This window comes from Alosa pseudoharengus, unplaced genomic scaffold (assembly GCF_046254945.1).
Source record: "Alosa pseudoharengus isolate Yale_2024_CS ecotype anadromous, Long Island Sound unplaced genomic scaffold, YU_APseudo_1.1 YU_APseudo_1.1_scf_14, whole genome shotgun sequence".
NCBI classification, from domain to species: Eukaryota; Metazoa; Chordata; class Actinopteri; order Clupeiformes; family Clupeidae; genus Alosa; species Alosa pseudoharengus.
The window spans coordinates 7,706,628-7,731,045 of NW_027468609.1; the positions used below are offsets into that span (position 1 = coordinate 7,706,628).

The 24,418-nt window shown below is 43.6% G+C and overlaps 1 protein-coding gene across 4 annotated transcripts; it reads right to left on the reverse strand.

Annotated features, from left to right (window-relative positions):
* Positions 1-7,754: 7,754 nt before the first annotated feature.
* Positions 7,755-23,419, reverse strand: st8sia5 (ST8 alpha-N-acetyl-neuraminide alpha-2,8-sialyltransferase 5). Of its 4 annotated transcripts, XM_076283681.1 has the most exons (9): positions 23,055-23,419; positions 20,467-20,571; positions 19,548-19,640; positions 15,190-15,282; positions 13,708-13,794; positions 13,376-13,520; positions 12,973-13,085; positions 12,432-12,524; positions 7,755-11,471 (listed from the first exon to the last, which is right to left on the reverse strand). In XM_076283681.1, exons 1-9 carry the CDS (start codon positions 23,192-23,194, stop codon positions 11,009-11,011), a joined length of 1,332 nt encoding a protein of 443 aa, XP_076139796.1. In that variant the 5' UTR covers positions 23,195-23,419; the 3' UTR covers positions 7,755-11,008. The 4 variants fall into 4 exon arrangements, with proteins under 4 accessions (XP_076139796.1, XP_076139793.1, XP_076139795.1 ...); XM_076283678.1 differs by lacking the exon at positions 19,548-19,640 and having other exon boundaries at positions 23,055-23,417; XM_076283680.1 differs by lacking the exons at positions 19,548-19,640; positions 20,467-20,571 and having other exon boundaries at positions 23,055-23,417.
* Positions 23,420-24,418: the final 999 nt, after the last annotated feature.

A 24,418-nucleotide genomic window follows, 5' to 3' on the forward strand; every position in this document is an offset into this window, starting at 1 on the left:
CCTCGGGCGGAGGCAGGGCCCAGCGCGGGCGGCGGCGCCTCCTCTCCCCTGGGCCTTGGGGACAGCGGACAGGCAATGGCGAAGGGAGGAGGAGGGGGCTCATGAAAAATTACTGCCGCCGCGTCATGTGACCCAGGGAGAAAGCTGGGGAGAGGAGTTGCCCTCGCCACATTCCATTATTCATAGTGACAGGATCGCTTTACGCACACACACACACACGCACACAGACGACACACACGCACACAGACGACACACACACACATGCACACACATGCACAAACACATGCACACACCTTACCTTTTGAGCACACACTCAAACTCATTCACTCACCATATCGACTATAGCGTAGTCACATGTTTTGGCATAAGTCATTCTTATTACCATAACACCACTGGAGTGACTGTCAAGACAACTGGGTATACATGTTCAGACTCCTGTCCAACCAATTGGATGTCTGTGCCTGTCTGTCAATGAGAAGAGCATCACCTCCTTGCATACAGTGCACATCTTCAACATTACAATACTTAGAGAGAGAGAGGGGTTTATACTGTACCCCTACCCCCATTTCTCTCTCACACCCACACCCCCACACACACAAGCATATGCAGTACATGCACAGGTGGAAATTAACCCCAGTAATACCTCCATGCTCTTTTAGCTCTTTACATAATACACCCCCCCCCCACCCCCGAGCGTGGGATATACCTGAAATCATTAGCCCATTTTCTCAATTGCCATCCCATTGACCAGGATTCGACCTAGCAGGGAAGATCAAATGCTCCGCCTGAGGCCACTGCCTCTTACCTTTATCCTCCTAATGTGGCATTTGCCAGCAGCACCGTCCACCTAAACCACTGGCAGCCACCACCACCCCACTACTGTTTCTCTCCTCTCTCCTCCGCTACCTCTGTCACTGAACCTCTGACCTCAGCCAGTCCACAGCCAATAAAAGGCAAGAGTCCCAACTACACAAACGTGACTCATTCTCATTAGGGCTGAGAAACATGGAGGTCTACTGAAGCAAGGTAACGTTGGTATGGATAAAATGGAATGTAAGAGCAAATCTCGTACACACAATGGAAGAGGAGCGCTCTCTCTCATAAATACACACGCACACACACACACATAGAGAGAGAGAGAGAGAGCACAAACGAGCCTCTAATCAAGGCATTCAACACATCATCTCACTGTGCCACTTGTGTCAGATTTGTGGGTGTCGTGTCAGCTTTTCATCAGTGGCACTGCGGCCGTTTAACAGTCATCACTCTCTGTTGCAATGTCTTTACAAGCGACTGGAAGACAGCTGGGAATTATGCCAGTAAAGGCTATTCCTCCCACTACAAAAATATAGACTCTAGTTTCTCTGTGGGTATTCAGAGGAGCGACCTTGTTCTCAACCATTGACCTTGGTAATGCTTACCACCAGGTTCCTCTGCATGAGGATAGCAGGGACCTGACGGCCTTCATAACCCATGAGGGGCTGTTCAGATACAAGAGAGTGTGCTATGGGCTTGCATCTGTGCCCTCAGCATTTCAAAAGATGATGTTGGTGGTGCTTAAAGATTTATCTGGAGTACAGGCATATCTTGATGACATCATCGTATATGCCTCCAGCCGAGCTGAACATGAAAAACATCTGAAAGCGGTGCTCTACAGATTACACGAAGCAGGACTACAACTGAATACAGAGAAATGCTCTTTCTACCAGGATAGGCTCACTTACCTGGGCCACACCATCAGCAAGGATGGACTGCTACCAAACGACGAGCACATTGTGGCTATCCGTGATGCTCCTACCCCCAGAGACGCCGCATCTCTCCGGTCATTTCTGGGCCTGACGTCGTGGTACTCCAAGTTCATAGAGAACTATGCAACCGTGGTGGAACCGATGAGAAAGGTGCTACGTGACCCCACCTACACATGGACTGCTGATGCACAGAACAGTTTCCAGCAGGTAAAACTACTTATCACTGACAGTCGAGCACTTTCCTTGTTCGACCCATCTCTGCCCACTATCGTGTCTACAGATGCCTCAGACTATGGCATAGGGGGTATACTTACTCAGATCCATGCAGACAATACAGAACGGACAGATGCCTCAGACTATGGCATAGGGGGTACACTTACTCAGATCCATGCAGACAATACAGAACGGACAGATGCCTCAGACTATGGCATAGGGGGTACACTTACTCAGATCCATGCAGACAATACAGAACGGACAGATGCCTCAGACTATGGCATAGGGGGTACACTTACTCAGATCCATGCAGACAATACAGAACGGACAGTGGCATTTGCTTCTCGTTCTCTGAGTGCTGCTGCTGAGGAAATACTCGGTGGTGGAAAAAGAGGCACTTGCCTGTGTCTGGGTAACAGAACGCTGGAGAACTTATTTATGGGGAACAAAGTTTACCTTGAGAACGGATCACCAGGCCTTAACCACACTCCTGGCTACAAAAGGCATGGGGAGAGCCGGTCTCAGAGTAGCACGCTGGTCTGCCAGGTTACTCTGCTTCAACTACAACATCGTCTACAGACCTGGTGCTGAGAACTTTGCAGCCGACTGCCTTTCTCGTTTGCCGCTGCCATAGCAACCTGACGGTTGCCCTGACATCGAACCAGAGACTGTTGCTGAGGTCTCTACACTGCTTACAGCCATTCCTATGAATGACTTCACAGCCGCCTGCTCTTCCTGCCCAGAGTTAGGTAAAGTACACACCTACATGACAAAAGGCTGGACTGCAAAACCAAAAGACTTACCAGAGGATATGATGCAGTACTACAGAGTAAAAGATGAATTATCCATGCATGATTCACTTATTATCAGAGGAACACACAGAGTTGTGGTGCCAGTTAGTTTACGTTCACACATGGTACACCTTGCCCACGAGCAACACCAAGGCATAGTCCGTACAAAGCAGAGAATAAGAGACTTGTATTGGTGGCCCAAGATAGATGCACTTGTACATTCTGTCATTTCTACCTGTGCGTCCTGCCAACTAAATGACAAGACCACACGTACTGCCTCTGCACCCATGACACCAGTTCCATTGCCGGATGGACCCTGGCAAAAGCTTGCCTTAGACATAGTAGGCCCATTTGAGACCGGTCCAGCTGACTGCAGGTTTGCCATTACCATGGTGGACTATTATTCTAAATGGCCAGAGGTTTGTTTTGCTCCACAGTGTAACACTGCAACTGTTGTTAGTTTTATGAAAACAGTGTTCTGTCGCAATGGAAATCCTACAGCGGTCGTGACATAACGGTCCACAGCTGACCTCCTCTGAGATGACAGCATTCCTGAAAGAACGAGATATACAGCATATCAGAACCACAATTTACCATCCACAAGGAAATGGAGCAGTGGAGAGAATGAACCGGGTGATAAAAGAAAGCATCCTTACTGCACAAAGAGAAAAGGCTCCATGGAAGGCTCACATCACCGAGTTCCTTCAAGTCTACAGAGCCACACCGCATGCAACCACAGGAAAGTCACCCTTCGAACTCTTGAATGGGAGAAAGATGCGAACCAAACTTTCAATTCAGCCAAAACTCAAACCTACTCAGGATAAGGAAATGAGAGATAGGGTGGAAAAGAAGCAGCTTTGCATGAAAACATACGCAGATGAAAAGAGACATGCTAAGACTCCAAAGTTGCAACCAGGAAGTCTGGTGCGAGTGAGAAACCCGTTGCATGTTAATAAAGGGCATTCAAAGTTTAGCGAGCCCCTAAGAGTGACAAAACAGAAAGGGCCTCACAGCTACACCCTTAACAGGGTTGCCAACTCTCACGCATCTGGCGTGACACTCACGCTTTCAGCACCAATCTCACGCTCTCACGCACACGCAAGAAATGTCACGCCAAATCCATTCTTTTTTTTTTGCAATCCGTTCATTTTTTGTTGATGACTAGACTAGACCACAGCATTGTTTCTAAATGACAGGATACGAGTTTAAGGCATACTTATGTCTAGACCAACAGCTGGTAAACAGCGCAGTTTTCACTGATTGTTGATTTGCTGACTAGGCTATTTTAATCCGGTCCGCGACACCTTCACGGAACACGCTGCTATTTAGACATGAGGCAGACCGACATAAAGTGTGGCCGCCCATTCTTCTCTAGGAACTACTCGCGAAGTAGCCTCACAGACATCACATGAAATAACTTTTTCTTATCTTTTATAAGGTGCTATAGCCGCTATTTGCTGCGAAAATTAACTTTCAAGAAATAATCATATTAGGCTACTAGGCCTATAGCTCTGCGCTCATTTCAATTAATATAGGTGGAATATCTCACAAACTATTCTTTCCACACATGACAAACCATAAACCAGAATAAACAGCAGACCTTACCGAACACAAAGGTGTAATGCAATCCCCTGTACAATAAGCCATTCCAAAGTCCGGTTTTGAAATGGTAGCATTTCTATATGGTCTCCAATTTTGGGCTTTAAGTGTCTTAAAACTGAGCTGTGCTTAAATACATACATATGTGTAAATATTAAAATCAGAGGATATACAGCTCATGGCTAAGAGTTTGTCGATGTAGCCATAATGATTTGTTTTCACAAAATGCTAAGCATGCATGTATTTAAGTGTCTTAAAAAAGTGCTTATATTGGTCAATGCATAATTTCATAACAGGCCAAATAGAAAATAAATGTTAAATGTTAAATATAGCCTAGACATAATAAAATCAGATGATGTAGGATAGTATAGAGTTAGATAAAGTTGGATGGCTCCAGAACTTACACCAGTGGATTGGGTCTTAAAGGAGCCACACCACTTTTATGACAATATAGCTGTTCTGTTGACCTTTAGATTTGTTGCTACTGGGCATGAAGGGCAGGCCAATTATGAGTTCTGTCCAACATTGATGGTAGGTTTAGAAAAAAAGTCGGCACATTTTAATTATATTACAACCAATAACCGTGATCATTTTGGTCATGATTTTTCATCAAATGTTCATACTGTATCTCTAGTGGCTGGTAGACTTTGGAATCCACCAGCCACAATGGTAGGTGGAAAAAAATATTTTAGGCTATTTCCATCCCTGATACATACGTACACTCATACACACATTTATAAGTCTCAATCTGTCAATTTCTTTCCACAAAACTCGCCAGAAGTCATAATTTAAGGGGTTATTTTTAAATTTTTTCTACTGAGCTACTACCTTTTTCAGGTGGGCAGGGGGGCCCTTTTCATGTCTGTGCCCAGGGGCCCAGTGGCTCATAATCCTTCCATGCCACGGGGTTAAAACACTGGTCTTGTTTTCAAGTGCAATCAATAATTTAATTGTACATTTTGAAGAAACTTTTCCATTCTATTAGGTTTTTAAAAAAAAAACATAAATCAGGGATTATACTGTACATAGCAAAAAAGTGAGGGGACAGACATTTTTAAAATTAGGTTTAGGGAAAACGCACTATGACTTCACAAAATCGCACTCCAGCCAAACACCCAAAGTTGGCAACCATGCCCTTAATGATGGGAAAACTTGGGATGCTTCACATTTGTCTGTCTTGCCCGAGACATTCACTTTCCCAGTAGTAGAGGAGAGGCCTGCAGAGCCTGCTAGTGAGAGTGGAGAGAACAGGAGCCAGCGTGTGAGAAGACAACCTTGGCTCAGTGATTATGCCCCATAGAATAGAGAATTAAAGGGTTGTTTCTGTAACAGTGTTCAAAAGAATGCATTGTTGTTAATATGTATGTTTTTTTGTTACAGCACTGAAAAAGAAGAAACGCAATTCTAAATAGAACTGTTTAAGTATTACTTTTCTTACAGGATTTTTCTTTTGATACATTTTGGATGTTACCCCATTGTGCGTAGGAGAAGTAACCTTTTTAAGAAAGGGGGAAATGTTATGTTCTCATAATTGTATGGTTGCATATCCAACACCGTAGGTGGCGCTACAGAGACAATCAGACTACAGATTACCATCAAGTGACCAGTTGTGGATGCAGTTTCAGTAAAGTTCATGAAATGAGTACCTCTGTCCTCCTCATTTATTACTAGTTCAGAACATCACACAACTCTCACTGGTAACTTTGTTAACTTATCCAGCAAACTATTAAAAATTCACGACTGTAACAAAACACTGCAACTCTCGCTTGCCCTCGAACTAGTCCATCTTCCTGTTTCCGCCTTGTCGCGCTCGTCTGAAAAAAAAAATGAGTGGTGCGCTACCTGGCTTCAATCCTGGCGCGCCAGCAAGATCTACGTCATTTTGACGTCACGTTGTCGCGCTACCGGTCGGCTGCGTCGAGTATGTAGAAGCCCTTAGGTGACAACACCTGGCTGTTACTTACGTGAGTTCCCTCAGCTCAGGCTCGAGCTGGCATGGGAGAAGATGTTTCGCATCTGACATCAGGTGATAATCTTGATTGGTCTGACTGTAGTCCTTCCTGAGGATGTGCTTATGTAATTCCATGTAGCTCGGATTTCTTCATTTGAGTGTGTGTGTGTGTCTGTCTGTCTGTCTGTAGGCCTTTCTGTGCAAGATAAAGTGACCATTAACAATCTGTTCCAAGTATGTAAGACAGACAAAGCTAGTCCCAGATGTCACACATGCTCAAGTCATGAGAACCATAAGGGAGTTCTACATGTAAATATGAATAATACAGTATGTTTATTAAGGTGAAATATAAAAGTCAGTGCAATGGAGTAAAACCAAAAATTGTGTGTCTAGGGTATGTGTAAAACCAAACAAAATGCCGACGGAAGAAAGGAGAGGAGCCCAGAAAAAACTGCAGAGCCCAGGCCCTCTTATCCTACGGCCCATCAGGTTATCAGGTCCCCAGCCACCCTGCTGCTACAGACAGACAAACACGAATAGAAGGCGGTGGGGCTGGTGCAGACCGGGTCCTGACACAGAGGACACATTGCTGTATTTTGTGAGTTACAAAGAATGTGTGATAACAGCTGTAACAGCACAGTGAGCAATTATGCAGCCATGTGTTTCCAATGTTTTTCAGACAGAGCCAATGGACAAATGCATCCCTCACTATGAGATTAACACTGATTAACCTTGGAAGGTCATGCATAATTAATCTGTGCAACAGGCTGTGCAGGTATGACAGCAAGAGAATCCACTGGTGTAGGCTACTATCAACGAATGTATACTGATGGACAGAACTATTTCTGGGGTGATGAAATATTTAGCTATTTATACCCAGACATGGTTTGATGATATAGTGGGAGAGCATGAGAGTGTGTTTTTATGGTCCAGGTTGGACCAGGTTGTTTTTGGTGCCGTTTTCAGAGCCTGGGCTGTCCACAGAGACCGCATGTATTCAGGGCACAGGCAGCTAGCGGATGGCGAGGTGATGTTTGCTGTATGTCACAAAAAATGTTTTAGCTTAGAAACCACATAACATCGCTTAGAGCGCCTTTAATGTGGATATACAGTATATACGGTACATTGTACGTATATGTGGGTATACATGTTTATAGACCCTTTCAACAATAAAAACAAAAACAATGCTTGAACATTCTATTTGGTTCCCAATCTACTTCCTCTGCATGAAGATAACATATGGAATGTTAAAACGGAAGCTTTGTGGGGCCAACTATGATGCTGATAATGGAACTCTCTTGAAAGGGTCTATAATGAAAGTGACTTGGTGATGTCACAGTGCAGTTGATATGGAAACAGCAGTAATGTGTGTGTGTGGGGGGAGGGGCGTTAGTCTGCTGGCTGTGTTAAATGGAGAACGCACAAGTCAGATGAGAGTCCAAAGCATTCATTTATAGCCTTTATTCACACACAGCAACAAATGCCTCTTGGTCATGCTGTCCATAACATCCCCAAAAAACCTCCAACAGTCTCTCGCACCTCTCTCCAGTAACTTCCAGTCTCATCTCTCTTTGGGAGATGTGTTTTCAGGGTGCACTCAGATGCAGAATGAATACATTTCATATGTATGATACAATGTATTCATCAAATGCAAAGGTGTAGACATTTATGCTTCACTGATAAATGTGCTACTGTGAAGGTTACTCGCATTGCAGGGCTGTTTGTGGAGTGAATGGGGGAAGCAGATGCAATCTTCACTATCATATTAACAGTGATTCACCTCTGCAGTCGATCAATTATTAACCACCACATCTGACATCCACACCAGAGCAGTGTGTGTGTGTTTGTGTCTGTGTGGTTGTTTATGTCTCAAAGAATGAGAGAATACGAACACACACACACACACAAACACACACACACACACACACACACACACACCTGCAGTCACGCAACTAAGGACACATGCATGCACACACACACACACACACGCACACTCCCATGCTAGGACTGACAGAGTACATACAGTGCATTGACTAATGATTTAAAGCTGAGACAGTAACGTTAAACAAGCAATTACAGAAACATATACCTCGCATGGACGTCCAAGCATGTTTTCGCATGCATATAGAGGGCGTGACAGGGTGTCTTCTCACATGCGGTCACATGTGAGTGTATCTGCATATGTGTGTGAGTCTGGAAGGGTGTGGGCAACAGCACATGGGCACATACGAGTTTGTAGACATATGCACGCAAATATATTTGTTTGTGTGTGTGTGCGTGTGTAAGGAATTGCTGCACAGTCAGGGGTGTGTATGTATCTGTGTGCCCCAGTTTGTGTAAATGTATGTGGCCTTAAAAGTGTATAGCTTTTCAAGGCAAAAAAAGTTGCAGTCGAGGGAATGGAGCAGAGCAGACAAGGCAGGAAGGTTGAGGAGAGAGGGATAGAGAGACAGTGAAGAAGAAAACAACAGAAGGATTTAAAAAGGTAGAAAGATTAGGGGGGAAAGATAGAGAATGAGAAAGAGAGACCCCTCCATTTAAAATATGTGTGTGTGTGTGTGTGTGCTCATACATATTTAAAAAGATCATTTGTTGTGAAACAGACACTGAAGATATAACAAATGTCTTCCTTGCACACATATTTCCATACACCCAGACACACACAACACAGTTTGCAATGAACAAAGATGATCATAAGAAAGAACATCTTAATATTCACATCAAAAGCTATTTACAGAGAAATCAAAAATGCCCCTACCACAATCCATAGGGTACTTATGTCTACGTACATGATAAGGGTGCGTGTGTGTGTGTGTATGCATGGGTGTCAGAGTGTGTGTGTGTGTGTGTGTGTGTGTGTGTGTGTGTGTGTGTGTATGTGTGGACTGAAACTGTAAAAGTTAAAATCTGCTGTATAGCCACAGAGGACATCACATCACTGAAACACTTAACAGTCTTCACAATCACAGGGCTGACTGCCAGTGAGCCAATCACATTGATGCTTTTTTGTGTGTGTGTTTTTTGTCTTTATATGTTTCTTTCTTGTGTACAAAGAGTATCAGACGTTAAAAAGTAGGTACACAAAAGTCTGCGCAGCGCAGCAACAACTCTGAGCCGTAGACTTGGCAGGGCCGGGCATTGCCACGGCAACGGGATGAGAGGTTGAAGGGGATGGAGCAATGGAGGACAAAATGGAGGATAAAGAGAAGGAGAAGAAGTGTGAGGAAGGAGGCACTGTAGATGTGTGTAGCACAGCTCATTAGAGTGGTTTCAAATGAAAATACATTTAAATAAATTAATGAAAATGTATGGGGGCTGGGCAAGAAGTCAACCAAAAAACGGCTTTTGAAGGGGAGTGACGCTATACTTCCCCCTACTGGTACGAGTTTATTACTGACGCAGTGAAGAAATCAACACACAATTGTGTGTGTGTGTGTGTGTGTGTGTGTTTGTGTGTGTGTGTATGAAAGAGGGAGAGACAAGTAAGAATAAAATATGTGTACGTTTAAGACGATGAGTGTTACATACGCCACACTTGTATCTGTATATTCAGGGCAGTCATGGCCTACTGGTTAGGGCTTCGGGCTTTTAACCGAAGGGTTGCTGGTTCAATCCCCGCCCAGTAGGAACAGCTGAAGCAAGGCACCTAACCCCTAACTGCTCCCTGAGTGCCGCTGTAGCAAGGCAGCTCACTGCTCTGGGTTAGTGTGTGCTTCACCTCACTGTGTGCTCTGTGTGTTCACTAATTCATGGATGGGATAAATGCAGAGACCAAATTCGTTGTATACGCCAGTACACTTGACCTAGAAACCTGATTTACATTTGCGTATCTGTGGCTTTTGTGTGTGGACGAGTGTAGCTGTCTAGGTGCGGAGCTGTGTGTGTGTGTGAGAGTGTGAAGAAGTATCATATCAGCTGGTCCCTATGCATAGGTAAGCAGGCAGAGAGTCCTGCCTGTTTGCCTAAATGGATAAAAAACAGTGATTATAATGCACTCCTGTGTATTTGTGCTCCTGACTAGCTCTAAGTGTGTTTGTGTTGATGCATGTGTGTATTCGTGTGTGTGTGTGTATGGACCTGTCTTGTTTTGTGTGTGAATGCTCTGATGTATCCCTGTGTCTATGTTTAATACAGAGTGTATGTTTACCTGCAAGTGCATAAGTGAACTGTGTGTGTGTGTGTGTGTGTGTGTGTGTGTGTGTGTGTGCATGGGCGTAGGTTTAGATGGGGACCATGGTGACTAGTTCCATTTAATATTTTGGGGTGACAAAATTGTTCCCACCAATATTTTAGCGATCTCCTTTATGCTATTTGGATTCCGACGGCCAGGACAACAGTAAAAGAAACGCTGTCATTTGATTGGCTGAAACCAAAGGGGGGTTTACTTGACACGCACGAGAGAATGTCAAAGCATATGCTACTTAGCTTTGTGGGTAGCACTGGTAGATAAGCGAGCCAAGCGGGCTGGTGTGTCTTGGTGTAGGCTGGTGTGGTTTGGTGTGTCCCCACCAAACCTGAGACCAAACCTACACCCTTGTGTGTGTGTGTGTGTGTGTGTGTGTGTGTGTGTGTGTGTATGTGTATGTGTATGTGTGTTTCCATCTGTGTGTGTGTATGTATATGTGTATGTGTGTTTCCACTTGTGTGTGTGTGTGTGTATGAGTGTGCCCATTCTGCCCCATGTTTGCGGTCAGTGTTTTGGGCGATCAGCTGCAGGGCTGTGTGTGCAGGTGCAGGATGCCGCGTGTGTGCATGTGCAGGAAGTTGAAGATCTCGTGTGGCATGGCGTGGAAGCCGGGCCGTGGTTTGACGTTGTCGTAGTAGTGGTGCGTGATGAAGACCCCCGCTGGGTTCATGGGGAAGGCCCAGAAGCCGTACAGGTGCACCTCCTCACACAGCTCCATGGCGGCGGTCACTAGCATGAGGCCACTGCTCAAGCGCTTGGCGCGCACGCCCTGCAGCGACCAGAAGCGCTGGACGTTGAGCAGGTACTGCGGGTGGAAGAAGAAGACGCCACGCGGCGAGCTGAAGTCATCCAGCACGTATTTGACGCGGAAGGAGACGTCGGTGTTCCGTGTGTTGTAGAAGGCGGGCAGCACGATGGAGGCGTTCTCGTACGACTGCAGGACTTCGTAGAAGGGCTTCCGCCATTTCTCTAACTTCTGGAACCTGTGGTAAGGAGTGGGTGTTTTTAGTGACTGTTATACACACAGATGTGTGTGTGTGTGTGTGTGTGTGTGTGGCTGGCTCTGTGAGATAAATTAAGCTTTGTATTAAATCTCAGCAAATGACTGCAAAGGTGTGTGTGGCATATTCCACTTATTCATTGACTAGGGCTGCAACTATTCATTGATTAATCAATTAGTTGTTGACTATTAAATGAATCACCAACTATTTCGATAATCGATTAATCGGTTTGTGTCATTCTTTAAGAAAACTACATTCACTAGTTCGCCCTTCGATATGATTGCTTCAGCTAGACTAGAATGTATGGGAGAAGTGCGTGTTTGGCAAGGTAGCTGTCCGTGGTCCTGGAGTGCCTGGAGCGGACATCGCGATAGAGCGATGACCGCTTGCACCCCCTGTGTAAGGAGGATGAGTAACAGGGCAATTGGTGAAATGGAGGAGTAGGGGGAGGAGGGGGGATGATTTCGCGAACGTCGGAGCGTGTGACGTATGGAAAAGGAGGTCGGCTTAAATAGGCCTACCCTGCGGCGGCAGTGGGTGAGTTAATTGCTGTCAATCATCCCGCAGGCTCCTCCCGAACTTTGTTTAGAAAACATCATTAAAACTTCTCTGATTATAGCTTCTTAAAATTGAATATTGTCAGCTTTACTTACTCCTCTATGACAGTATAAACTAAATATCTTTGGTGTGTGGACAAAACAAGGCATTTGAAGACATAATCTTGGGCTTTGGAAAACAATGATCGAGATTTTTTCACCATTTTCTGGCATTTTATCAATCAAACAGCTAATTGAGAAAATAATCGTCAGATTAATCGACTATGAAAATAATCGTTACAGCCCTAATTCACACAATACTGCAAATCAATTTCACATATTCACATAAGCAGTCCTATATATGTCTACGCAACAGGTTTTTGTTCAGACAGAGTTGTCTGTGTACCTCTCCGTGATGATACTTGGGTTGATGGTGACAAAGTCAGTCTTAGATCCCACATCGGCAGAGTATTTATCAGAGATGGGTGGAATGTTGCACCTGACCGAGAGGACGAGAGGTAAACAGAGCAAGAACAGCCAATGAAGGAGTGTTGCATTTATGTGTGCGTGTGTGTGTGTGTGTGTGTGTGTGTGTGTCTGTCAGAAAATATTGGATGCTAGTATCAGCTTTTTTGAGACCCAACGTGGACAGTGTAGCACCCAGCAGTAGGCAGAGCAGCAGCACAGAGACAGCAGTTCACAGGAGGAGGCACACGGTAGCAGAGAGAAGAGCCAGTATAGGTGCAGAGGCCACATGCTATTTATAGATTAACTAATTATACAGTTCACCTACAAGCGTCTACTATGGTGGTGACATAGTTCAAAAAATCATAATTGTATTATAATTGCATTTATGTTGTATTGCAATGACAGAGCTCATTTTTATGAAAAGTACAGTAAAAGGATTAATGTGAATCATATATTTAATGTAAAAGCTGCATTTTTACCGGAAGACAAAGTCAGCTGAGTCTATCTCTTTTCCACATTTGCTGTTTCTGCTGATGCCTCCATTCCCAATGACGGCACAGCGTTTAAACTCTGATCTTGAATAGGGCATGTCCTGTGAACACACAGACACACATTTACAACAAAGCTGCACCATGTAGACCAGAGGCGCACATTTTCATCTGGTTGTTTGTTCAAATATGTCAGACAGAGAGAGAGAGAGAGAGAGAGAGAGAGAGAGAGAGAGAGAAAGAAAGAGTGTGTGTGTGTGTTAGCACATACAGTATGCTGTGTGAGTAAGTGAGTTTGTGTGTTTGTGTGTGTAAGTGTGTGTGTGTGTGTGTGTGTTTGTGTGTGTGTTAGCACACATGCCATGGGAGTGTGTGTGTGTGTCTGATGACTCACATCAGGGAACATTTTAAATATCTCGGGGCTGATGTGCAGAACTCCGCTGGTGTCGACCTCATAGCGCAGCTTGGTGCCTGATGGTGTGTTGCGCTTAGTGGTGAACAGGAAGGAGGGTGCATTACAGCACTGAGACAGAGACATCCTAGTTCACACACACACACACACACACACACAACATACACACACACACACACACACACACACACACACACACACACAAAGGACAGGGTTACATATGTAGGTAAGGGTATGATGAACCATTTGGTAGAGAGGTTTATTTGTGTACAGATGTTAGTGTGTGAGAGAAAGTATGTGTGTGTGTCACTGACTTGAATTTGTTGGTCTCTTCCTTGTTCTGCTCCCATTTGCATACCTGCATATTTCTCCATCTCTCAAATAATTCTGAAGTCTTCACCCTGGGCATGCACACGCACGCACACACACACACACACACACACACACACACACACACACACACACACACACACACACACACACACACAGACAAAGACACACACACAAACACAGACACACACACAACATAAACACACATTCAAAGAAAAAACAATTACATATGGAACAAAAACATGTTCATATTGTATGTACACACACACACACACACACACACACACACACACACACACACACACACACACACACACACACAGAGGTAGAATAGGGACACATGAGTGAAAAGAAAAGCTGACACAGAGAGAGGAGGTGGAGGAGGGAGGAGGGAGAGGAAAGTGGTTCCTTAAAATAGCGGCACTCTGATGGCCCTGACCTTCAGCTGAAGTGTTCATTAGAAGATGGGACTCAAGAGCCACTGCAGTGCTATAGTGTGTGCCCACACACTGACTCTTAACTGTTAACAGCACCAGAAGTGTGTGTGTGTGTGTGTGTGTGTATGTGTGCATGCATGAATCCATGTGGGGTGTTTGTGCATATTGCATAATACAACTTTGAGAAATCAAAAAATAAAGCAAATAGCTTATTTGTCAAACCATTCTCGCAGATGTCAATTCTTTTCCAATTCTGCATGAACTCATCCAATCCCTCCAATTCTGCACGATCCAGTCGGATCCGAAATGCACACAGGCATGAAAACAGGTTCAGTATTGACAGATAGCCACAGAAACTATAGGGCTGGGGATCACCTTACAGCTATTCACAGCAAGTCAACTGAAACCACCTCTGCCCTGGTCATTCTTCATTCTTCTCTGAAGATGACTTTAAGTTTGTGTAAGCAACACTGTTTTGAAATCCAATCTGCCATAAGATTTTGATGGTCATTGTGAAAACAGATGCTCTGAGGGACCCTCCGTGGCTCTGCAATCAGCAAGTAAAATTTCAGAGCTGTGTGGCCGTGTTGACCAATCGGTAAACTTTGGAACAGATGGGCATACCTGCCTGCCAAATATTTTATGTGTGCACAGCACATTGACAGAGGGTGGTCTCCTCCAAAGGCTAACTCGGTCTCTTTTAAAGGCTTTGTTAATTATTAAAGCTTTATTCAGCTGCCTGCCATTTTGAGCAGGAGTTTTGTTAAATATAATTTTCTACATACTGATGTAAATAATAATTATAGATAATAATGGCATTTATTAGACTATTGCATGTACCACTGTGTATATATTTGATGTGTTGCCTTTGACCAATGCTTGGATGATCATTCTTTAATATTACATACAGTATTTTTCTAAAACGAGATGTGTTCGTGAGCACTGTGTATGTTGTGTGTGTGGACAGTCCTATCAGGGCCAGAGGACGTGAATTGTGGGGTTGTGTGTGTTTGTTTGTATGGAACTCACATAGTGAGGACCTTCACATCCAGGATTTCCTTCCTCAGCATTTGACACGATGTGGAATTGAACTCCAAAACCCCATGCGAGGCCTCCAGAAACCTGCCAGAAATAAAACTCTTAATCTAGGGCCATCCAATCTTCTGCCTGTTTTTTTTATTTTTAAGCAAACACACACACACACAACACACAGTCCCTCATTTTCTCTCTCTCTATCTCTCTCTCTCTCTCTCTCTCTCTCTCTCTCGCACACACAAACACACACACACACACACACTGAGTGAGGCGCCAGACAAACATTGATCTACATGTAACGCTGACTGAGCAGACATTAGCTTTCAAGGTGAACAGACAGAAGGAGGAAGAAGAGGCAAGGTTGGGGTCAGGAACTGGGCTAAAGGGACATCTCTCTGTCCAGACTTTACAGTCGTTCCAATCAACGTAATTTGAGAATTACAATGTTACAATACAGCAGCATTGTAATACCCTAACTAAAATTAAAAATATGCTTTCTTAGTTCAGTACTACAACATCTGAGTTGGACTCCAATGCTCACAATATACTACTGACTCCACTGTGTCATTATAATGTTTACACATATAAAGCCATGCATTAGTTACACTACACTTCTACATTATTTCCTCACCATCTCATATCATCTAACCAGTGAAAAAGCATCTTTTTTACCGTTTTACTTTACAGTGACGGTAGCACTCCAATACCTTAACATGGCAACCTCACCATTATCTCATTACAGGCTATCTCATATATTTAATGCACTGCAACATCAACATTTGTGGTTTCACAATGCTGTGTTTCTGTGACGCACCTGATGAAACATATATTGCACGGACAAAGCCACACACTTCCATTGGGAACACAGCTTTGCACTGCAGGTACTTCAAGTGGCTTTGCACAAATGTAATCTGTTAAATGGGAAATCCGGGACTATAGACAATTACTATGACATCCTAATGTGCATTAATGTAATTACGTAAATCTGTTTCTATACGCTTCTACATATGTTGTTTCATTTAAACATGCATCCTATGTAGACAGACTGGAATTGTGGAATTGGTTTAGAATCTGGAATATGAATATTGTTGCACGGCTTTATCTTTGTTTCAACACTTACAACAGTACTGCTGTTTGGCTCATATGGTGATAACAAAGCCAGGAGGATTATGGGTTCAAATCCCACAGAGCATAAATACTGATCACATCTATTGCTTTAGTGCCTCATAAGCCACTCTAAATATAAAGGCGTCTCTTAATGGAGCCCAACTTAAATACTTCCTGATTTTGGCCCAAAAATAACTGTAGCCTACTAAATTATTGTAAAATGCAATAAAATAATAATTTTATACATGTATATTGTAACTATGGACACTCATTTGGGCAGATAGATACACACCAAATCAACTGAAAACATCGCAGACTACCTGGTTTGAACTGGGCAAGATGGGTAGTTACCAAAACTGTGTATAAGCGTTAACTTGTTAGTGCCAAGATCCAGAAATCTAATGTAATAGCACATCTACCTTACTCAAACACCACACTCACACACAGTTTCAAAACTCTTCAACTCTTACCAGCACTGTTTTTTAATCTCATCTGGGTCATACGTGGAGTTAATATGCCAAATTTCGCATGAACACTGGCTGAATGAGACAACCATCTTACCGTCCTCACATCATTTTTACATCAACACACTAGAGCACCTGTGATAAAGAGTTGTAATAAGCACTGTTGTGATGTCATGAAAACAAGTCAAGCACCAAATTTGACCAGCACATTATCCCATTCTGTCACAAGTACAGAGGTGTGCCTTAGGGTGTGAGATGGGAACGTGGCAAATTCATTCAGATGGTTCTATATCAGTAAACCAAGCAAAGCTTGGTGCTTGGTGGCCACTGAGCACCTGGGAATACAAAAATAAAATAAAAAAACCTAAGCTTACCTAGAGTCAACATATCAAACCTTACATAGAGACGTGTAGGACACTGATTGCAAAGTGCATGTGCAGAGAATTTTTAAATAGCTATATAATTCTAAATCAAATGTTATCAGAGCACAAAAAGCTGGTCTTTAGCATGCAATCTAAGATTTTGCATCCAGACTTTCCAAAATAAGTTTAGTGATGTTAGTAGATGTGAGGACTAGTCTTATATAAAGTATACATTTCATGTGGAAACTATTACACTCAATCAGCTGTCTTACCCAAACAACTAAAATGATGGCAATTAACATGACCAGACATGTCTTAACTGCTACACTTTAATCATTTCAGAAGCTATTACTCACTCTGTAGAGCTTCATACTGTTAGAGATGAAAGTGATACTTGGATGCCTTTTGTTCTCCAGCTGAAACTGAAAGCATCACACAGCATGGAGCCCAAATGGCGGAGAAGCTGCACCAAAATGGCCACCATGTATGGACCTGTGCTGCTGTTATTGCTGTGAACAGTTTGAGTGCTCAACATGGACATCTGTCATCTGTCCACTGTGTGAATTTTGAGAATGTGTAATGAGAGGGCAAGATGCTTGATGAGAGTACCTCACACTGGATACAGAATGGCATGAAATAAGGAAGGAGGGAAGGAACGTTGAGAGAGAGAGAGGGATAAAAGAACGAAACAAACGAACTGAGTAAACGGCGTATACATACATCTGAGACCAGTGAGGGAGTTATGACGCATGCCTGTGTGTAGAAGCTCACTGGAGCACATTGGGAGAATGTGGTGCTCGTATGAGAGGGTTCAGGGTTTGACTCCACCCCTGTGACCTTTGAACCAGGAAATGAACTCCATCTTTGACAAACACATAGCACAGTGAAAGTGCAGATGCAAAGAGGAGAAAGGGAAGTATACACTCACGTGTACGGAAGCGTATTGCTGCCACACTAAAATAAATAAAAAGGCTCAGTATTATGTAATTATGTGAAAAGTTTCTTGTTATAACAATATCTTTTTCACGTTTTAACAAGATATGTATCACGTTATTACATGAAATTATCACGTTATTTCAAAATAACGAAACTAAACGAAACAAGGCCACGAGAGCTCATGGCTGGCATAAATGATAACAAGTCGTGTCTATGAACTTGCACCCTGACTGCTATTACACAGTGCTGCTTGATGAGTGTTTATTTTTGTGCATGTGTGTATGTGTGTGTAGGCTGTGTGTGGTCAATTCCCAGCTGACTGAGGAGCAGCGAAGAGGGATGTGTGTGTATCAGCAGAGAGCTGCTGAAAAGGAGGCTGAGAGGTTCTGTGCAGGATAGCCTGCTCACACAGCCTGATAGTTCTGCTTTATCTTCTTATCAACACAATAAATAAAACTTTCGCTAACTTGATGCAAGAGGGAGAAAGGGCTTTGATAAATATATGCGAATCTTCACGCAATGTGGGTGAATGTATAGAGCGCTCTGGCTCGGTAGCCTGCCAGGTCAGGTCATCGCTGTCATTTCTAAGGCTGTGGGGAAGGGACGCGGGGAGTGAGAAGTGAAGCGCTGCAGTCGCACAGTGCAGGCTGCTGGAGAGCACAGCAAAGAAAATATTCAAACAGCAATAGCATGCGCTTTTTGAGATTACAATAATCAGCCCGGCGGCCCCACCGACTCCCGACTCTCCCGATTGCCACTCCGCTAGCCTACTGCACACAGGTGCAGACTATTCTGGACAATGCTTGGGTGTTCGCATAGGCTATAGGCCTATAAATATCATCCACCGTGTTCAATAACGAGAATGTCTTGCGAGCTTAAAATAGAATTTGATTGAGTCATGTAAACGAGAATATCCTATTCTTGCCTCTCGTTTCGTTTAGTTTCATTATCTTGAATAACGTGATAATTTCATGTAATAATGTGATATATAGGCCTATCTTGTAAAAACGTAAAAATATCATATCTTGAAATAACATGATATTTTCACGTTATAATGTGAAAATATCAGTATCATGAAATAACGTGATAATTTCATGTAATAACGTGATAAATATCTTGTTAAAACATGAAAAAGATATTGTTATAAGAAACTTTTCACGTAATTACATAATGCTGAGCCTTTTTATTTATTTTAGTGTGGCAGCAATACGCTTCCGTACACGTGCACACACACACACACATCTCTTTCTCTCTCATACACACACAGGTGTGTTGGATACATTGCAGGACAGGGGTTGGAGGGAGTTGTTTTGACTAATGGGAACATCACAGTGGAGGGGTCCTAAGGTAGCATGCAGAGTTCATATACAACACACTCACACACGCACACATGCACGCAGTCACACAGACACAAACCACAGACTGCTGCAGGAATGAGCGGTCCGTCTGAACGATGGTAGAGGAGTGTTTCTGACTGGCCTACCTTTGAGAGAGTTTTTTTTTCTTCTTAATTTCGTCTAGGCAGGGCGTGTTTACTACAGCAATCTGAGAGTTTGAACCAATCTGACGAACACATCTGTCAACACGCAGACAGCTCAGTTAGAGAGAGTCTCACCCCCCTTAGAGCCCCAGACCAACAACCTTAAGTCCTGCCTCTAAGCCCTGATTGGCTATGGCTACTGAAGCTTAGTCTTGATTGGCTATGCTATACAGTGGCGGATCCTCATATGGGCAACATGGGTAAGTACCCAGGGTGACATCTTATGAGCACTTGCAAAAAAAAGAAAAAAGTATTTAACTTTAATACCAAGCAGTTTTCTATCATTGATTTGCACGTCAAGTCAATCATATGTCAGTGTGTGGGGAGTGGACTATATTCTGTGCAGGCGCGTATGCTAACTGCTGAGAAGGTCTCACACACAGAGGTTGAGAAGGGGAAGGAGGAGGAAGGCAGGGATACAGTAGGTTCACCTCTGGACCTCAGGTCTCCCCACTGGAGCAGGGAGCAGGTAATAGCACACAACTAATGCAATTAGTAGGCTAATGTGAATATTCTGAATATAGGGCTATAGTTTCACATACATTTTTCTAGATTGTGTGAAATTGTTAAAAACAAATCTGCACACCAAAGTGAACTGAAAATTAATAAATTAATTGTTTTTTTTTCTGAGGGGAGGTTGCCCAGGGCGTCATACAAGCGAGGACCGCCACTGATGCTATAGATCATAGGTCATCTGTGCCTGGCTATGGCTAAATGCTACTGTCTGACTGGCTATTCTATAGCTTTGCTAACACAAATCTAATCAGTTATCCTCTTTCTATATCTTTCTGTATTCTCGCTGTTTTCTTTCTTTTTTTCTTTCTCTCTGAGGGTCTCTGGCATAGGTGGGTGAAGTCGGTACCTTCTCCTCCCATATCTGGAAGGCCTCAGTGGAGAGTCGTCTGGCAGGTTTAATCCGCTCCAGTTGCCTGCCTCATCTCCGTGCAGTCGGCTAAACTGTTGCCCACTGGTGGGAAAATGAGTCAGTTTATTTCTTTATTTAAAAAAAAAAAAAACACCTTTATTAAAACCATTGACACACACACACCACTGCGCCCCTCCTCTCACACATACACACACATATGAGCACACACAAAGCAGCACCCTAGTGACGGGGACACAGAGGAGAAGAGTGAGTGATAGATAAACAGAGGGAAAGAGAGAGAGAGAGAGGTAGGAGCGAAATACCACAGGAGAATGTTTCAGCATAGTTGGTTTAATCATCATATCAGATGAGAGAGAGGCAGGGCTCACTGGCCGGGGATGTGACCATGGCCAGCTCAACATGGCTGAAACAAGGTCCCCTCAAGGAGAGGATGGGGGGGGGGGGGTTGAGGAGGATTGAGCTCAGAGTAGCTAGAGATGAGAAATGCTAAATTGGCCAACTCCTAGTTGACAGGTTATCTTACTCCATAACTAGATGATCACGTCTGCTATCATTTTTGCCATCTTCATTTTCATCTGTGCTACAGCTCTCTCTGTCTAGCCATGCCTAATATATAAAGGCTGTCTGGAGGTAAGTAGTCTCGTCTGGCTCAGTGTCTGCTTGAGGTTTCTTCCCTGCCACCGTCTCTGTGGGGCTGTCATTGCAGAAGAGCATCTGTTCGATCCCAAAGCCATTTTTATAGCCATGTGTTTTGTTACAATATTCCATTTTAGGAGATATCTAAGAAAAATATTGTGGGCTGAGCTGAAAAGCGCATGTGGGAGGACATTAAAGATAAATGATACATAGCTCAAGCCTGTGCATGGCCCTTCTAATGGAGGTTTTGAATAATAAACCGACACAGAAGTACAGATCATGTCTCTGGCAATAGACTCTTTTGCCCAGGGCAGCTCTTTGGAGTCTGAAGAATTCCAAATGAAAATCATTTTGGTTGAATAGAAATCATACCTTTGGATTAGAGTTGATTACATTACATGTGTCTTTTCAACCAATGTGCTAGAACTATTTTTCTGGAAAGCTCTTGAAGCCTATTTTTAAACACCAATAAGACATTGCTGGTGCCACTGCCATCATATCTGTACAGTGTAGATAAAACCATAATGCCTGCCCTTGAAAACACCTATCAAAGAGCAACATGGTGGATACTAGACACATGAACCCATAGTAGCCTGGTTAGAAAGATTTTGCAGTATTTTACTCAATTCCACTTTCCTTGGTTATTTGTGATTCGGAAAGGATAGTCAATGGGATCCTTTCTAGACTGACCTGCAGAGCAAATTCAAATGTGCTAACAGGTTCGTCTGGATTCACCCAGGATATTGTATTCAAGATTACATGGCACAATTCCTTGCTATTCATCGAAAATTAAGTACAGCAGCGCAACACTTGCTGCTGTCACAATGTACTGTCCATACATACATATAATAAATGCATTCAAGTTGATTGTATTCTACTTTTGCAGCTCTGTTTACACATGCCTAGAGCAACCCTATCGTGAGACAGGCAGGTAAGCTTATCCCTAACAGAAGAAGGAACCTCACGCAGAAACAAAACCATGGAGAAGCCCATTATCGTTGTAGGGTATTTACCACAGATGCCATAATTCCAACTGACTGTAGACAAGTCTGCTGTTTGTACAGTTGGTCTATGGCCTTCTCCAGCATGCCTCTCAGCACTACAGTCACAATCTGTGCTCGGCCATCAGAGGGATTACTACACACTTTCACTGCAGACTGTATTACTCTTTCTCCAGTCACTGTGGGGATTATGTGCAGCACATTAATTACCTCTATGCACAAGCACAAGAGCAGTGTAGTCACATCCATGCACAACAGTCTGTGAAATCACTACATCAACTATCACAATTTAAAATGGGCACCCGGTTAGTCACTGTATGTCCTACTTATGCTAAGAGTGTTATTTTCATCGGGCTGGAGGCAGTAATGTGATAAGGGAGGCAGCACTTTAGGGTGAGGGGACACTGACTAGGTTGGGGGAGGGGAGGGGGGCAGCACTGGTGATGAGGGACAGTGATGGCAACAGGGGCCATTATCATGGCGGCTGTGGTTCCCAGTAGATGTATGACCAGTCTCAGAGGCTGGAAATATACAACTAAAAACAACAAATAGAAATGAATAAACACAATAAATCAAAGACGGACGGATCCCCGCCATAGCCAGCCATAAGCCAGTTATTAGCCTGTGTATGACAATGAATATGAGGCTTAAACCTCACACATAAATCACACCGTGGTGTCTGTCTTGTGCACGGACCTAAAAGCCTTTGTTCTGTGGAGTACGCCAAGCGCATCTCTTCTCTTAATGATTTTGATACATAAACACGTATGACGCGTGCGTTATAGCGCGTGATACGCTGATCTAATGCGTTGATGTGGAACGGGCTTACATCAGACTGTGACAAACACATAATTACCAAAAAAAATGACAATAAGGGAAAAATGATAAAGAAAATGTTTACAGCTGCTGACAGGAGGCTGCTTATACCTTTTCACGTAGTTCTTCCCGTAAAGGATCTGCTGCACCAGTGTTACCACGGCGAAGGCACAAATGAAGATGAAACAGAGGGAGCGACTCCCCAGCAGGTCTCGACCAGCCGTTGGATCCGCGTAGCTCATTCTCGTCATCCTACGACCAGTAACGGCAGAAAATGATCTCCAGAAATATAGTTGAAGATTCCAAACAATCACGTTCACACGCTCCTCGTCATCTTCGGGGTGGATGCTCCACTTCTCAACGACACTAGGCTGCGGCAGCTTGCGCTTCAGGGTTCGTTTTTCCGCGGCATTCCCGTACACCTCTGTAAACAAGCACTATATTTAGTCATGAAAGAGAAACGTTTTTAATCTCCCTGAATAACTATTCACGCGTGTCGTCATTAATTGGGTCGAATTTTGTCTCGGATTTATGTTTTGGTCTTTTTGATGCTATACGCCCTTCTGCCATTCTGCGCGCGCGTTCGCTTCAGCTTCGATGCGTCTCGCGTACCCCTTTCCATCGCGTGCACGCAAGCTGACGCGCGTGGCAAAAACTCTCGTCACAATTTTGAGGTGAGCGAACGCGCTCATCCTCTCACTTGTCTGGTAACCAAAATGTTAAGAACGAACCAGTAAGCTAATATGTCAGTGGAGAAAAAGAGGTGGGGTTAGAGTGGAATGAGACTGAATTTGTAAAGCCTACAGTTTAATTTCTTTAATTTCTCAGCTCAGTACGTACGCACACTGTATCCTACATAGCCAGCCTATATGTGAAGCAAACACAAGCACGCGCTCTCACGCTCATCATTCATCCAGCATCAGTTTACTACAATGTAGTGCCGATCTCTGTCGCCTTTAACATAGGCCTACATTTTCTCTCCATTTTTACTTTGTATATTCAGGTGTAGTTGACATAATTCATAATTAGGGTCCCTTCTATCGCTGTCCAATTGGCATCATCATATGTGCTCTCTCTCTCTTGCTCTCCCTCTCTCTCTCTGCACCAAACTGAAAACATTAGAAATATTATTAGCAAAGTTAATAATAAAATGAGTTTCTTGCATGGTGTTCAGGAAAGGACAACTAGCCATTTCTGATCTGAATGACAAATCAAGAAATTATGACTAATCTTTTGTAGGCCCTGTACATAGAGCTTAGAGCTTACTTAGTGAATAAATCCGCCTATCAGATTTTGTGTTAGCTTTTGAGGGGAACATGCCCCCCCCCCCCCCATGATTTGTCTGTAGAGAACCTCACCACACTACCACAGAAGTGTCATTCTATTTTGAACATTGACAGTGGCGAAAAATAGTTTGTTTTTGACGTGTGTCTATGCCCTGGGCACTCGCATTGTAAGACAATTTGGTGTTAATA

Bases quoted from the DNA above. Each gene is read 5' to 3' on its own strand.
- st8sia5 (XM_076283681.1), bottom strand. From the start codon at position 23,194: ATGACGAGAATGAGCTACGCGGATCCAACGGCTGGTCGAGACCTGCTG. The intron at 15,283-19,547 runs GTAGGCCAGTCA...TATTTCTGGCAG, and splicing joins AAAAAAAAACTCTCTCAAAG to GTTTCTGGAGGCCTCGCATG. The intron at 11,472-12,431 runs GTACACAGACAA...TCCTTACCACAG, and splicing joins CCAAGTATCATCACGGAGAG to GTTCCAGAAGTTAGAGAAAT.